The sequence below is a fragment of the Phyllostomus discolor genome, chromosome 13 (genome assembly GCF_004126475.2).
Source record: "Phyllostomus discolor isolate MPI-MPIP mPhyDis1 chromosome 13, mPhyDis1.pri.v3, whole genome shotgun sequence".
NCBI classification, from domain to species: Eukaryota; Metazoa; Chordata; class Mammalia; order Chiroptera; family Phyllostomidae; genus Phyllostomus; species Phyllostomus discolor.
In genome coordinates this window covers 63,162,128-63,174,733 of record NC_040915.2, presented here as the reverse complement: position 1 = coordinate 63,174,733, position 12,606 = coordinate 63,162,128, and the positions used below count along the sequence as shown (strand labels likewise).

Below are 12,606 nucleotides of genomic sequence, written 5' to 3'. Positions count from 1 at the left end.
CCATTAGCAAAGTTAGTGCTCAGCAAATGTTTCTTTTTTCTTGGATTTAGTTGATATCTTTGCCTTATAACTCCAGTATTATTTTCACATAACATTTCCACGGCATTCCCAATAAAGAATCCGGGCAACACAGCCTCATTTTCCTGTTGTGACCAGTCTGAACAAAGGTGGAAGGTCTAGGACAACTGGCATCTGCTTCTCAACAGCACTCTGGAGAAGGGCCCAGGTCACACAAAACTTGGTCAAGGGCTGTTCAGGGCAGGCAGTATCAGTGGAGGGTAACTGCAAGGTTGCAGGGGCATCCCAGCTGAGCTTTGTGGACTTTCTCCTCAGGTGGACGAGCCCTTATTCTGGAGGCAAATTTCACCCAACAAGAATTACTAGGATAGTCGAAGCCACCTGGAGACCATAAAAACAGAGATGGGGGAACAAGGAGATGCCATCTCAGCTCTAAGTTCCACACATCCCTGTTCAAACACTACTCTCAAGAATGGGTTGTTTTCCTCTCTCTGTGTGAGCAATTCTCTTCTGTTTCTCTCCCAGAACCCTCCAGAGGAGGATGGCTGCAGATAACACCTCCTCTGTGACAGAGTTTATCCTCGCAGGCTTAACAAACCAGCCAGGACTCCAGCTCCCCCTCTTCTTCCTGTTTCTGGGCTTCTACATGGTCACTGTGCTGGGGAACCTGGGCTTGATAACACTGATTGGGCTGAACTCTCACCTGCACACCCCCATGTACTTTTTCCTCTTCAACTTGTCTTTCATTGACTTCAGTTACTCCTCTGCCATCATCCCCAAAATGCTGATGAGTTTTGTCTCAAAGAAGAACATCATCTCCTACACAGGGTGTATGACTCAGCTCTTTTTCTTCTGTTTCTTTGTCGTTTCTGAATGCTTCATCCTGTCAGCAATGGCATATGACCGCTATGTGGCCATCTGTAAACCACTGTTGTACATGGTCACCATGTCTCCTCAGGTGTGTCTATTTCTTCTGGTGGGTGTCTATGGGATGGGGGCTTTGGCAGCTTTAGCTCATACAGGTAATATACTGTTTCTGACCTTTTGTGCAGACAACCTTGTCAATCATTATATGTGTGACATCCTTCCCCTCCTTGAACTCTCCTGCAATAGCTCTTACATGAATAATCTGGTGGTCTTTGCTGTTGTAGCCATTGACATAGGGGTGCCCATTGTGGCTATTTTTCTCTCTTATGGCTTCATTCTTTCCAGCATTTTCCACATTAGTTCTACTGAGGGCAGATCCAAAGCCTTTAGCACCTGCGGTTCTCACATGATTGCAGTTTGTCTCTTCTTTGGGTCAGGAATTTTTGCATACCTTAAACCACCTTCTGCTGTACCCCTTGACCAGGGGAAAGTGTGTACTGTGTTCTATACTATTGTGGTGCCCATGCTGAACCCACTAATCTACAGCCTGAGGAACAAGGATGTCAAATTAGCCATGAAGAAAACCTTGGGCAGAATAACTTTCTCTTGAAAATAAATTGGAAATTGAGAAAAGGAATCAGAATTTTTAAGTTAGAGTGCCATTATTATTTTATCATCATCATCAATAAGGAATTCAAACTTTGTGCTTTTGGGTTCTATATTGAAAGGAAATTTTAACTCTCTTTCCCAAATGGAATTATTCTCTTTCATCATCACCCCAACCCTTCCTTCTTTATTGTATGAAAATAGTTTCTGCAATTATACAGTATGCAATATTGAATGGGGCTTCAGAATCATTCCATCTAGTCTGAAAATATGAAACTTCCTGGTGGCAGAGCTGGGACTGAAATCCCTGCTTGAATCTCAATTCAGTTTTTCCCTTTATACCATGTTTTCTTGCCTCATCTCTTTCTTGGAAGATGTCATTTCACATGTTAGTTGACCCAGTACATGTAAATTAAAAACAGATTGACAGTAGGTTCATGCTACATGCACAGAATAATTTTAATCCATGACATTTTGCAAGAGAATAGGAAGTGAAAAATTTTGTTGAGATGGTCTTGGCAAAATGACAAGATCAGTGTCTGATGAGGTTTTTAGTGTGTGAATGAGTCGTGTGTTAGTTTTCTCAGAAGGCAAGTATGGTGACCACCCAGTTGGTGAGTGGAGCACCAGGGACGTGGGTTAGGAATTAGGAATTCCAGGGGATAGAAATGGAAGTTTATAGGGTAGAAAGATGCTGAGTGGAGGCATCATATTATTTCAAGGCTGAGACAGAATTTGGAGTCTCATTGCAAGGGTTATCTTGGTTGTGGTCCAAGGTCGTTGGGAGCTGTGCTATCTGAACTGGTAGTCGCTAGCCATGTGTGGTATTGAGCGACTGAAATGTGGACATCCAAATTGAGACATACTGTAAGTGGGCAAAGTAAGTGTGATATACATACCAAATCTTTGAGGAATATTTAAAATAATCTCATGGATGCTTTCTTACTTGATTGCATGTTGAAATGATAACCTTATGGATATATTATGTTAAACAAACTATATCATTAAAATGAATCTATCCATTTATTTTTAAGGTACCTACTAGAAAGTTAAGAATTTATAGGTGGCTTGCATTGTATTTCCATTGGATGACACTGATCTATAGTATGGAACGGAGCACTAGCTGGCCCTGGTCCATGTTCACCTGCTAGGCAGCACTAAGCTGCTGCTTATTAGGAGACACAATTGCTATGGAATTGTCAGGCATTGCAGGTAGCCTCAGTGTTCTAATAACAGAAGCATATGGGTAAGAAATGGTGAGCTCCGGATAAGTTCATAAAGCCTCCATATTATTAAATGGGAAATAGATTTTTATATTAGAAATCAAAAGAACAATTTTTGTCTAAACTCACTATTATTGGTAAAATTTCTCAGAGAAGCAATGACAAATGAAGTGCTGGGGGAAACATTTTGACTTACCTGGCTGTTCCTTAGGCAAGTCCATTCCATTAGGATGTAGGGGAAATTGGAAGAACCGTTGAGTTAGTTTTGCCTTTTGATTCTGTTCAATGCTCCCAAAAAGGAAAGAATAAGCTTCTAAAGGGAGGATTGAGATGAGATGAAATACAGGGCCCAGCAGAAGCAGTACCTTTGAGTGTGTTTGGTAGGGTATGTGAATGTCTCACAAGAGATGGACAGCAATTTGAACATTTCTCCTAAAGTGTCATATGGCATGCTGGAGTGTGATATTGTTATGTTACAGAATTACATGCTTATTATTTTGTAATAAAAGGTTTTTATGTAATAAAAGCGGTATTTTTTTTGCTGTACCCTGTGTGTGCCTGAATTTAGGCAACCTAGAATTTAGGAGTTGGGGCTGGTGTATTGAATATGCTATTCAATGTAGGTCATGAAAGAATACAGAAATGTCCTTTTGAAATGTTGTGTCCTAACTTTCATATAGCAAAGTGCACAAATCTTAACTTTGTTTTTAGCTCATTAAACTTTTGCGTATGAATATGTAACCACAACATAGATCAAAATGTACATTTCCATCTACTTTAGAAAGTTTCCTCTTGCATCTTTCCAATAAAGACCACCTGCCCTGCACCCCATCCCCCACAGCTATCCACTGTCCTCAGTTTTATCATTGTAGAGTGTTGTCTGTATATGAACTTCATATAAACAGGTACTCAATTGTTTCTGGCTTCTTTTCTTCATCATAAAGCCTGTCATGTACATCTATATTGTAGTATATATGGGTAGATTGTTATATTGCTGTGTAGTATTCCATCATGTGAATATACAATTATTTAGCCTGTTAATAAAGTTAGTTTCAGGCTTTTGCCTATCATTGATAAAGCCTTTAAAAACTGTTTGAATGTGTATTTTCATTGAATAAGGGAACATTTCTTTTGGATTATGCTTATATGTGGATCTGTTGGATAATAGAGTAGGCTTATGTGCAGTTTTTATAAACATCACTGCCGAACTGTTTCCTAATGTTTGATTCGATTTGCATTGCTATCAAAAATGTTTGAGGATTCCCATTGTTCTACATCCTTGTTAATCCTTGGTATTTTTATTTTATCTCTGTTGTATCCCATATGCAAAGATGTATTTTTATTCTGGTATGGACAGTGGAATGCCTTTTTGTTTAACCTTTTTCCCTGATAAGTAATGATGTTGGACACCTTTTTACATATTTACTGGCTGTTTGGACATCTTCTCTGAAGTAATTATTCATGTCTTTTGCTCATTAAAACATAGAGCAGTTGTTTTCCTATTGTATTGAAGGAATTTTAAAATGAACATAACTCATATATGTGTATATACACACACATACATACATGTTTGTGTTCACCCATAGATAATATATATGTATCTGTGGATAATACATGCATACATATGCAGTCATCTTCCTCCCCCTGTCTGTCTTCCCAGACTATGCCTTACTTACTCTGAATGATATCTTTTGATAGCCAATATTTTTTATTGTAATGAAGTTTGATTTATCAACTTTCCCTTTCATAGCTAGTGCTATGTCCCATTTAAGAAATTATTCATTGTTTTTCCTGCAGCCAGAAAAAGAATGTGAAAATTTTATGAGTTAATTTTTTGCATATGGATCAAAGTGGGGTTTTGGGGTGTGTATATATTTGCACATAAATACCCAGTGATTGTTCTTTTACCTGTGTTAAAAATCAGTTGATTCTATTTGTGTGTGTTTGTTTTCATCTATTTGTCTATGTTTATGCCAATACCATACAGTTTTGATTACTGTAGCTTTATAATAATTTTTGAAATCAGTTAGTATAAGTCCTTGATTTTCATTCACCTCTTTCACAGCTGTCTTGGCTACTTTAGGACCTGTGAGTTTCCATATGAATTCTAGAATCAGCTTGTAAATTCCTATAAAAGTACCTTCTGTGATTTTGAATGGGCTTGTATTGACTCTGGATTTGTGGGCAGGGTGGGGGTGTGGTGTTGGGGAGTGCAGGGGGGTGGAATTTGACATTTATATTCCCCTTCAGCAATAAATGGGAGTGCCTACTTTCTTACAGTCTCTTCAGCATGGTATATTGTCAGAATTTTTAAAATTTCCATCCTGATGGATGAGAAGTAGTGTTTAAGTATTATTATAATTTGTATTTCTTTAATTTTAAGAAACATGGGAGATGGTTTCCTGAATTTAATGAGTGTTGGTGTTGCTACTTCTTTTATGGACTGTCTCTTCATATCTTTTCCTTAAGTATCTGCTGGATTTTGATCTTCTCAATTTTTAGGAGGACTGTATATTGGGTATAATAACTTTCTGTTTGCAGTATAAGTTACATATTTTCCTGTAATTTGTGATTTTGCTTTTGACTTTTCTTAAGATGAGTTTTTAAATTAAATTTATTCATCTTCTATTGTCTCTAGTATTTTGATGATAGAAATATTTTCTGTCCTCTTAGGTTATAAAGAAAGTCACTCATTTTTATCATTATGTAATTGTATGGTGTTATCTTTTTATATTTGAATATCTGGTCATTGTAGAAGTTTTATCAGTGTATGGTGTGTGGAATACATCTAACTCTATACTTTCCAGAGGAACATTCTGTGGTTCCATTGCCATTTATAAAAAAGTTCATTTTGACCCCACTGGTTTGAGCTGTTGCCTGCATAACGTACAAGGTTTCATAGGCACCTGGGCTATTTCTGTGTTTCCCATTGTGTTCTATTGGTCTGTCAGTCTATTCATAAGCCAATGCCACACTGATTGAATTACAGAAGCTTCATAATGTTTTATATCTTGAAGGTAACTTCCCACATGTTGTTCTTTTTTTTAATGGTTTTCTTGGCTATTCATATTTAACCCCAACCTTCATCATTAACCTGTCTAATTCTATTAAATAACTTAAAGGCATGTTTATTGACTGCATCTTAAATTTGTAAGTAAACTTTTAAGGAATACTGACCTCTTTGGATCTCGAGACTTCCAATCATGAAGTGTGGTATGTCTCTCCACTTTCTGTGAGGCAAACTTCAGTATCTCTTAGGAGTGTTTTATAATTTTCCTCTTCTATTTTTTACACATTTATTACAGTTATGCATGGGAATTTTATTTTACTTTTGCAACTATAACAAGAGTTTTATCTTTCATTGTATCTTCTGATTATTATTTATTTGTATGTATGAATTCTATTGAATTCTATCCTAATTTTATACTTTGTAAAGTAATTATTATTTGTAGAATTCTTTCCATGAATTTTTTCAGGTTTTCCAAATATGTAATAAAATATTTGATAATTAAAGATAATCTTACCTCTTTCCCTCTAATTGGCATACCTCTTATTCCATTTGCATCTATAATAGCATTTTCTAACACTTCCTTTAATACATTGTTAAATAATACTTAAGACTATAGTCATCTTGGTTTTGGTAGAAGTAATTAAGAATGCTTCTAGAGTTTCCAAATTACACTGCTGATGTTGCTATGAATTATATATATTTTTAACCATCTTCAAGAAGTATCTGTCATTCCCTATTCAGATAAGTATTTTAAAAACATGTAAAGATGTTGAATTCTGACAACTTCTTTTCATCTTCTTTGGAATTTGTTCCCTCAAACTTTTCTCATCTTTCTTAGATCTTTACTCACTCCACCTCTACAGACTCTTCTGCCTCTAAACATGTGCCAGTCTGCTTTTACTCTTAAAAATTCCCTTTGCTATTCCCTCCCCCTTTTATGTCCAAAATGAAGCAGAGTGACCAGTGCTTCTTTCTTCTTCATATTCATAGTCTCGTGGCTATTTTTGTATGTTATTTATGCAACTTTTGCCCATGTCTCCCTTTCTACTCCAGTGTTGGACTGTAACACCCCTATTCAGATGCACTTATATTTCAAAATCTGACCAGTCCATGCCAATGAGACTTCACATCTGATTTTTAAGGCATCCTATAACCTGAGGTTCATCTCCTGTATATGTGACTCAATTGCTGTCCTGAAATCTAGGCATCAGGCCACCAGGTGGAAGCAGTCACTCTGTTTCACCCAAATTTGAAGGTGTCAATACAAAAGAACCTTTGCACCCCAATTTCATAGTAGTACAATTTACAATAGCTAAGTGGTGGAAGCAACCTAGATGCCCATCAGTAAATGAATGGATCAAAAAACTATGGTCCATTTACACAATGGAATTCTATGCAGCAGAAAGAAAGAAGGAGCTCCTACCCTTTGCAACAGCATGGATGGAGCTAGAAAGCATTATGCTAAGTGAAATAAGCCAGGCAGTGAAAGACAAACACCATATGGTCTCACCTTTAACAGGAACCTAAAGAACAAAATAAAGAAACAAGCAAAATATAGTCAAAGACACTGAAATAGAGGACACGCTGACAGTAACCAGAGGGGAGAGAGGAGGGAGTTTTAGGGGAGAATGGGAAGGGTTTACAGGATCAAATTTAAAGGACACATGGAGAAAACTAGGAGGGTGGTAATGGGAGGGAAGTGGGGAGGGATGGGTGCACAGGCTGGAATAGTAGTAAAAGGGAGAAAACTGAACTTGAACAATGATTAAAATAAAATGAAATAAAATTTGAAGCTGTTATGCCCTCTTCAGTTTTTCAACACATATGAAGCTTCAGTTGTGCAGATGAGTATGTTCTAGAGATCTGCTGTGCAATGCAGAGCCTCTAGTTAACAGTACTGTATTGTCCACTTACAAATTGTTCAGAGGATAAATCTAATGTTAAGTGATCTTACCACAATAAAATCAAACCCAAACAGCTAAGACACCCATACTAGTAACATAGCATTAAAAAATCCACTGTATATCATATCACTTTCCTGAGAAAATACATAGCACTATTTAAGAAAGTAAATTTTAGGAAAAATTGCATCATTCAATTAACACCATGTTTTAGAGGAACCTTTTCACAATTACTGGGCATCATTTAATTTCTGTATTCTTTTCTTTTTAAAATGTAGCAATTATGGACTTGTGGAATAATAAGTGGATAAAAGTGTGCATCATTCATTCATTGAACTTCTGCCTTGCCACTTTGGAAAGCAGTATGGAGTTGCCTCAAAAAAGTAACAAGTGGAACTGCCTCATAACCCTGCAATTACAAATCTGGCAGTATATCCAAAGAAACCCAAAACATTAATTCAAAGAATTGATGCTTCCTGGTGTTCGTTGCAGCATTATTTACAATAGTCAAAGTATGGAGGCAGCCCATGTGTCCATCAATGGATGAGTGGATAAAAAATCAGTGGTACATTCAGCCAATGGAATACGACTTGGCTATAAAAAAGAAGGAAATCTTACCTTTTGGGACAGCATGGAAGAACCTGTAGAGTATTAGGGTAAATGAAATAAGCCAGTCAGAGAAAGACAAATACCATGTGCTTTCACTTACCTGTAGAATTCTAATGAACAGAATAAACTGACAAACTAGAAACAGACTCATTGATACAGAGAAGAGACTGACAGCTGTCAGAGGAGAAGAGAGGGGGTGTTGGGGGAAAAGGTGAAGGGATTAACCAAAAAAAGAAAAAAAACTCATAGGCAGACAACAGTAGCGTTATTACCAGAGTGAAGAAGGCAGGGAGTGAGAGAGGGCATAAGTGGTGATGGAAGAAGACTTGACTTGGGGTGGTGAACACACAATACAACATACAGATGATGTGTAATACAAATGTATACATGAAACCTACAGAATTTTATTAACCAGTATCACCCCAATAAATTCAATTAAAAATAGAGAAAGAAAAAAGTGAAAAAGAAATGTTAAAGGGACTACTTTAAAGGCAGTAAAAAAGCCCTGGCTGGTATAGCACAGCGGATTGTGCACAGGCTGCAAACCTGATGAGGGTTGCCAGTCAGGGCACAGGTGTGGGTTGCAGGCCAGGTCCCCAGTAGGGCGTGGGTGATAGGCAACCTCACACTGATATCTCTCTTTCTCCTTTCCTTTCCCTCTCTCTAAAACTAAAGAAAATAATCTTTAAAAAAACAAGAATAAAAAAGATTGGAAAAGTGATTAATAAATGGCAACAAATACATATTTATCCATAATTACTTTAAATGAAAATGAATTAGTGCTGCATTAAAAGACATACAGTGGCTTAATGAATAACAAAACAAGACCCTTCCATTTGCCCTCTTCAGATCAAAAGACTCACACAGACAGTAGGTAATGGGATGGGAAAATGTACTACATGAAAATGGAAACAAAGGAAAGACAAAAAAGCTGTGAGAGCAGTGCATATTCCATAAAAAATGGACTTTAAAACAAAGACTAAACAAGAGACAAAGAAGGACCCAGAAACTCCACTTGTGGGTGTTCATCCAAAGAAACCTGTATGTTCGTTGCAGCACTATTTAGAATGGCCAAGATATGGAAGCAACCTGAGTGTCCATCAAGAGATGAGTGGAGGAAGAAGGGGTGTGGACATACTATGGAATATGATTCAGCCACAAAAAAGAATGAGATCTTGCACCCCAACATCATGGGTGGTCCTAGAGGATATTATCCTGAGTGAAATAAGTCAGACAGAGAAGGACAAATGCCAGATGACTTCACTTCTGTGTGGAATCTAAAAAACAAAATGAACAACAAGCAGAAAAGGAGACTCAGAAATGCAGAGAACATTTTGATGGCTGTGAGGTCAGACAGTCTGAGGGAAAGAGTGAGAAAGGTGAAGGGATTTAGGGACTAGGAAGTACAAATTGGTAGTTGCAGAATAGTCATGGGAACGCAAAGTACAGCACAAACAATACAGTCAATACTTCTGTCATGAGTATATATGGTGCCAGATGGGGACTAGATTTATTGAGGTGATCCCTTCATAAGTTGTGTAAATGCCTAATGATGGGGTTGCACACCTGAAACTAACATGATATTGTACATCAACTGTAGTTGTAAAGTAAAAGGAAATTAATTAATTTTTAAAAAGAAAGTGAATAATAGAGAATCTGCTCGGTTTTTGCCATTTTACTTAAAATGTTAATGAAGTACATATCAGGTAGGAACAGCATCCTTAATTTTAAGTGCAAGACACTTTTCTCCTGCTCCTTTATTGTTAGTGACCACTGTTTTAATACTCATGTCCTGATGTCACTATGGCATCTGTCTCTCAGGTCTGTTCTCTGCCAACACTTGGTTTGTGTAGGAACAGATATCGGGGGTGTCATGACCCACCCAGTGTCAAAGGTCAATGTGTCTTTCTGTAACCACAGCACCATCAACCACGGCCCGTGCAACACACCTGCTCTCATCAAACTCTTTATTCAGCACCTACTGACAAGCAGTTGGATTTTGTAGCCATGAGCATTACAACTGACCATCTTCATCTGGTGTACACTCATTCTTATTTTCCTCCCTCCTAAGGCAGATACAAAAGCTGCTCTTGTTCCCTTTGGGTCAGGAAAACGCTTTACTTTAGCTCATGTTCTGGGACCAGGAACTACACTGGTGGTTCTCAGATGAATCTGATCACACAGAGGATTTGCTGAGACACAGATTCTAGGCCCCATCCACAGAGTTTCCGATCTGGTAGGTCTCGGGGTAGGATGTGAGACTTTTCATTCCTAAGAAGTTCCCTAGTGATGCTGCTCCTGCTGCCTGGGGAGCAACCACCCAGAACTGGGACCTATTCTAGCAAAGCAGCAGGCATGATGAATAATCCTCTGAGCACCTCATTTCTGAGGTGAAAACTCTGTCATTTTTCTTTTGACTCAGGGAAATGCTGATTTATGAGATGATTCATTCTATCATCTCATTTTATTTTTGCATTTTGTTTACTGAGCATTCTGAATTCCAACAGTTTTCCTTCTAAAAAGTGATGGATTTTATCTTTCTCCACAGATATTTTTTCTCCCCCTTTCTTTTGTGTTCAGTCTTCTCTACTCTTCATTTGGTTTCCTTCCCACCACTCTTGCATTGGTTTCCGCAAAGTCCATGAGATGAAGGGTTACATGCAAGTGATTTGCTAGAAAGCATTCCAGGTAAACCCAGTGAGAACACAGAAGTGAGACCCTAGGAGGCTGAAAAAGTGTGTGTTGAGGCACCGTGTGACAACCGTCAGTGACACACCACACGCCCAGTGCTGGTTCCATGAGATCATAAGGGATTTTCAGCCAAGAGTTTGTGATGTTGAGAGAAAGGGCTGAACCTGACTTGGATGTTGAATTTGCTGCTAGTTCTGGGTGGCTTAGATCAACAATGAGGCTCAGCACACCTCCAAGGCATGCTGGAGTTGGTAAGTGGGGAAGAGTGAGCTGGGGAGGAGGGAAGCCCAGGAGCACATACATAAATTAAACTAAACAAAACTAAACTAATCTAACTAAACTAAAGTAAACTAAAGTAAAAACTAAACTAAACTAAAAGGAAATAATTATAGAAAGGATTTCCTTAAGGTTATTATGCACCCTAACATGAACTGTTAAGAGACAGGAGCATGGCCTTCTGGTGAAACTGATCAGCAGAAAAAGAAAGAACTGGACCCCAAGGATAGAAGCTGCCCAGTAATTCAGACCACACAAACATGGGGAGAGTGAAGTGCTCTTGTTGCCCAGTCTGGCCAAAGCAAATCTGCGTTCTATCAGCTTAGGACACTTTCAATGTCAAGAAAAGAGCCAAGGATCACTAAGCAGTTTTTTAAAAAAGGTAACGAAGGAGTCTTAAGCGATTCAAAGAATGTTGTGAGGCAGTTGCTGTACCACATAGTTCTCTTTTGGTTGTGGGTACCTCTAACATATCCTTGGGGGGTGTTTCTAGAATTTTGACTTAAAAATTCTGGAAATGATAACTTCAGATGATCTTTCTCAAGCTTTCTGCCCTGGTAGTTGATTTCCAAAGTACTGTTTCTGACAAGGGTTTTTCACACTGTGGCTCACAATTTGAAAGTAGACCATGGCAGGAACTCTGTAGGGCAGAACTCTTGGGAAAATCCCAGGGACATCAGCAACAAGGGGATGTCTCCAGCTATGAACTTGACCATTAGATCCAAGGGATGCACCAGCATAATCTTGAATGTTGGCCCTTGTGGCAAAGCAGTGTGGCTCCTATGAGTATGTGCTATGCAGTTGTGTGTGCAGGTGACATGATGTTGCTGAATGTGCATATGAGGATCATTCAGAATGGCCAGAGTGAGGATACAACAGCATCAGGCAGCTGGCTCTGAGAGGGTGTCTGCAGTTGCAGCTTTGGGAGTACCTGTGCAAGGAGTAAAAATGGACTCTCTAAATAACATACAAGGATATGGGCCAGGACATGACAGGCAGGGTTTATTGTAGATAGGACTCAACTGCTGGTCAGGCCAGGCTACTTTCTACAAGTAGGTGGAGCCTCGTGGCTTTATACTGCCCTCTCATTAATGAGGTGTGTGCAGGGGGAGCCTGTGGATGAGGTGGGAGGGAGTGCTGTGAGGACGCCCATTTACTTGGTGTTGAATGTAGTATGAGTTTGCTTACATGCATCAGAGGCCTTAATTTTGTTGTGTGGGTGGCACTAGAGATCCAAAACTTGACTGGGACAGTTACCCTAGTGAGGTCTTTATCACTAGGTCTTTGTGACAGATTCAACTTTCATTCCTGATTTAAGTCCTCAAACTTCTCCTCTTTTGGTATTAAATTTTGCTCCCTGCCACATATCTTTTGCCAAAATCTTTTAATCACATTTTCCCAATAG

General features: G+C 38.6%; 1 protein-coding gene across 1 annotated transcript; it reads left to right on the top strand.

Annotated features, from left to right (window-relative positions):
* The first annotated feature begins 526 nt into the window (after positions 1–526).
* LOC114509913 (olfactory receptor 8B12-like) lies at positions 527–1,744 on the top strand. Its single transcript, XM_028528503.2, has one exon. The coding sequence runs from the start codon at positions 560–562 to the stop codon at positions 1,493–1,495; it is 936 nt and encodes a 311-aa protein (XP_028384304.1). The 5' UTR covers positions 527–559; the 3' UTR covers positions 1,496–1,744.
* Positions 1,745–12,606: the final 10,862 nt, after the last annotated feature.

Excerpts from the sequence above, each read along its gene's own strand:
- LOC114509913 (XM_028528503.2), top strand. The coding sequence starts at position 560 with ATGGCTGCAGATAACACCTCCTCTGTGACAGAGTTTATCCTCGCAGGC.